Source organism: Belonocnema kinseyi, chromosome 1 (genome assembly GCF_010883055.1).
Source record: "Belonocnema kinseyi isolate 2016_QV_RU_SX_M_011 chromosome 1, B_treatae_v1, whole genome shotgun sequence".
Classification (NCBI taxonomy): domain Eukaryota; kingdom Metazoa; phylum Arthropoda; class Insecta; order Hymenoptera; family Cynipidae; genus Belonocnema; species Belonocnema kinseyi.
The window spans coordinates 78181696-78185302 of record NC_046657.1 but is presented as its reverse complement, the minus strand read 5'-3'; the positions used below and the strand labels follow the sequence as shown (position 1 = coordinate 78185302).

Here is a 3607-nt window from a genome sequence, read left to right as displayed (position 1 = left end):
GTTGCTGAATTCCTCTGTTTGCTATTAAGTTTGTATGTGTACATATTGTCGGTGTATTTTAACACCCTTCCTTAATGACAATATTGCATTATTGTACCTGGAATCCGCGTTTCTGGGCGATAAACTTGAATTTAATTTTGTTTAGAGGTTTTGTGAGCATATCCACGATGATTTCGTTTGCTGGACAATAAATAAACTTGATAATTTGTTTCTCCTTCAGATCCTTAACAAAATGAAATTTTGTGTCAATGTGCTTCGTTCTATTGCTAAACTTTTCGTTACAAATCATCTTCAAACAGCTTTGGTTGTCCTTATCGATGACCATTGTCTCCTGTTTTTTTCAATGTGAAATCCTCCAGCAATCTGTGTGAATCCATAGGACTGCTTGGCATGTTTCTATTAGCGCGATATATTCAGCCTCTGATGATGAAAGAGCAACGTACGTCTGCTTGCCACATCCCCAGCTGGTCGTAGTATTTGAAAACTTGAGCATGTAACCACTGCCGGATTTTTTGTCAATGTGGTTCTCGGCCCAGTCTGCATCTGCATAGCCAATTAAACACATTTCTTTGCCACAGGACCAGCACAGTACCAGCGCGTAATCCGTGGACCGCTTCAGGTATCTGCAAATAGTTTTCACCTCCGACCAGTCTGCCGTTGTGTGTTGCCTATTGTATTGACTGAGTGTTATGATACTTGCCGCAATATCCTGCCTCGTGTTTACTGCTATGTATAACAAAGCCCTAATAAGCTGTTGGTATTTTTTACTGTTTTCCATCAAAGGTTAACTCTGCCTGTTCTTCAGATATCCCGTATCTACAGGTATACTTGACGGTTTTGCTCTTCAAATCCTAATCTACTTAAAACAGTCTCGATGTATTTTCCTTGTTTAATATAATAAGATCCTTCTTTAGTTTTTTTTTTATTTCAATGCCAAGATATCTTTTTGAAATTCCTAGATCCAATAAGTTGAAGCTGGTTTCTAAAAAATCAGCTGTTTTATCGATTTGTTTAATTTTTCTTGAAGCAATCAGAAAATCGTCCAGGTGAAAAATTATATAAATTTCTACTTTTTTAATTTTCTTCCCATAGAGGTACGGATCTACTTTATTTTTCTAAAAATCATAGTTGTTCAAAATACTATTTAACTTTTTATACCAAATTTTTGCGGCTTGTTTTAGTCCATAACGTCTCTTTTGCAGTTTGCAAACTAGTCCTTCCTCTTCTGCTTACTCGTATCCTTCTGGCTGCCTCATGTGAATAGTTTCCTTTAATTCTCCATTTCAGGAAAGCTGTTTTGGCATCGAAATGTTTAATAACGAGATCCCTTTTACCTGCAAACGCAAGCAGTACCTTGAATGTTGTTTGTCTCAATACAGGTGCGAAAACTTTATCCTAGTCCATACCGTATTTTTGAGAGAAACGTCGTGCTACAAGCCTCGCTTTGTACCTGTCAACCGTTTCATCGGCGTTCTGCTTGGTTTTGAAGACCCATTTGCAGGTGAGTATATTTGCATCCTTCGGTTTTGGCACAATGTACCGTATCTCGTTGTTCAATAAAGAATCCATTTCTTCATGCATTGCCCTTATCCGATGTTCCTTATTAGTCTTTAACAAAGCCTCGTTTCTGCTTCTTGTATATTCATTTATGACAGTAGTCAGTTTTGAGATATCCATGTACCTGTTTGGTGGCCCGTCTTTTTTTTTTATTTCAGATTTTCTAAGTGCGAAATGTCCTGCATTATCATCCTGATTGAAATTATTATCTTCAGCACTAGACTCGTCAGATGTTACCACTTCTTCGCTGAAATTTTGCAATTCCTCGGCATTATTTTTAAGTAGAAGATCAACTTTTTCATCTTTTGAATCGTTCTAAACTTGATGATCCAACTTGTCAAGAAAGATGACGTCTCGACTAATTTTTATCCTACCAAATCTTTTGTTAACCAGTCGAAACGCTTTTGACTCTTCCGAGTATCCAAAGAATATTCATTTCTCTGTTTTTTCGTCTAACTTCTGACGATTTCCCTTTAGGATTTGTACGTACGCTTCACAGCCAAATACGTGCAGGTTTCCGACGTCCGGTTTTCTGCTGTGCCAGAGCTCGTACGGTGTCATTCCTGTTGTCCTTGCAGGTAATCGATTTTGAGGAAAAAATCTATATTCACGGCCTCTGCCCAGTACTTTTTCTCCAATTTAGCATCTAATAACATGCATCTCGCCATTTCCAGCAGTGATCTATTTTTTCTTTCAGCTACTACATTTTGCTGGGGCGAATATGCAGCTGTATACTGCAATTTAATTACTTTGTCCTTCAAATAGTCTGGTAAGTCTATATTCAAATACTCTCTTTCTCGATCTGATCTTATACACTATGGTGTTTTATTGAGCTGCGTCTTGGTCACTTCTATGAATTGCTTAATGAAGAAGATTAGCGTAGTCTTGAGTCAAAAGTAGTCCGTGTCTTTGTTACACTTTCCTTTTGAAAAGGTTATTTAGTCATATTTCCTTTTATACAGCACTCGCATACCTCTCGCTTGCCACAGTTGCTTATTGTTATGCCTGCAGCCAGCCCCTTGTCGACCAAATCCTCAATTGCGTTTGGGTCTCGATGCTCCAAACGCCTGTGCCAAACATCCTGACAATTATCTTTATTGTCGTTATTTACTGCAGCACACGCCTTTTTGAAAACTATCTCCAATTCATATAAATCTTTCGTCTTCTTCCCTAGTCGGGCACAGGCTAGTACCTTATCTCCTTTGATTATGTTATACCCGTCGCCCTTAAAGTTGAATTAAAGTCCTCCTTCTTTTAGTTTCTTCACAGAGATTAAATTTGATCCGAGAGTTGGAACATAATGCACTTTTCGTACTTTTACTGGATGTACCTGGCCGTTGACAATACATTTTAGCCTTTTACGTCGGGGTCGAAATCTGTGAAAAATTTCCTTGAGCTGGACGTGTGGCACGTTGCTTTTGAGTCAACGAACCATGAATTTTGATTGCTCTGTCCCGGGTTAGCACTAAAACACATTTCACCGAGAATCCTCTTGGGCGCTTCAGCCTCTTTAGTTCCTCTTGTCATAAAATAAAATGCGTCCGAAGATTTTTGAGGCTGTCTAACTTTATTCGCCTTTTCCTGCTTGTCTTTTACGCTTTACATTTTTCGTATTGAAAGCATTCGTTTTTTACGAGTCCTGTTTTCTTACAGAAAAAGCATTTTTTTTCTTTTTCCCTTTGTCTTGATTGAATTTCCTATGCACGGTTTTTAATCCTGCCTCACTGCTGCGTGATTAATCCACTATATGAGTTCGGTAAGCTGTTTAATAAGAGTAAAGATTTTTATTTGCCCTTTAAGTCTTTTCCTAAAAATGCCAGCATTTTCGTGAGCGTTAAAATTTCACCGATATGGTTCTCCACATCACCACCTTCTGATAAACGTAGTCTAAATATTCTTTTGTACAAAAATATCGCACTAGACAGTGTCGCATGTGAAGTAACTCATTATTCTCAAAGAGGATTCCGATTGTTGCACGTGTTTTATCATCCCTTTTTGACCATGCATGATCCACTGGTGTTGGCGCATCTTCCTTGATCACATCCCACAA

The 3607-nt window shown here is 38.3% G+C and overlaps 1 protein-coding gene across 1 annotated transcript; it reads right to left on the bottom strand.

Annotated features, from left to right (window-relative positions):
• Positions 1 to 340: 340 nt before the first annotated feature.
• Positions 341 to 778, bottom strand: LOC117178307 (secreted RxLR effector protein 161-like). Its single transcript, XM_033369684.1, has one exon. The coding sequence runs from the start codon at positions 776 to 778 to the stop codon at positions 341 to 343; it is 438 nt and encodes a 145-aa protein (XP_033225575.1).
• Positions 779 to 3607: the final 2829 nt, after the last annotated feature.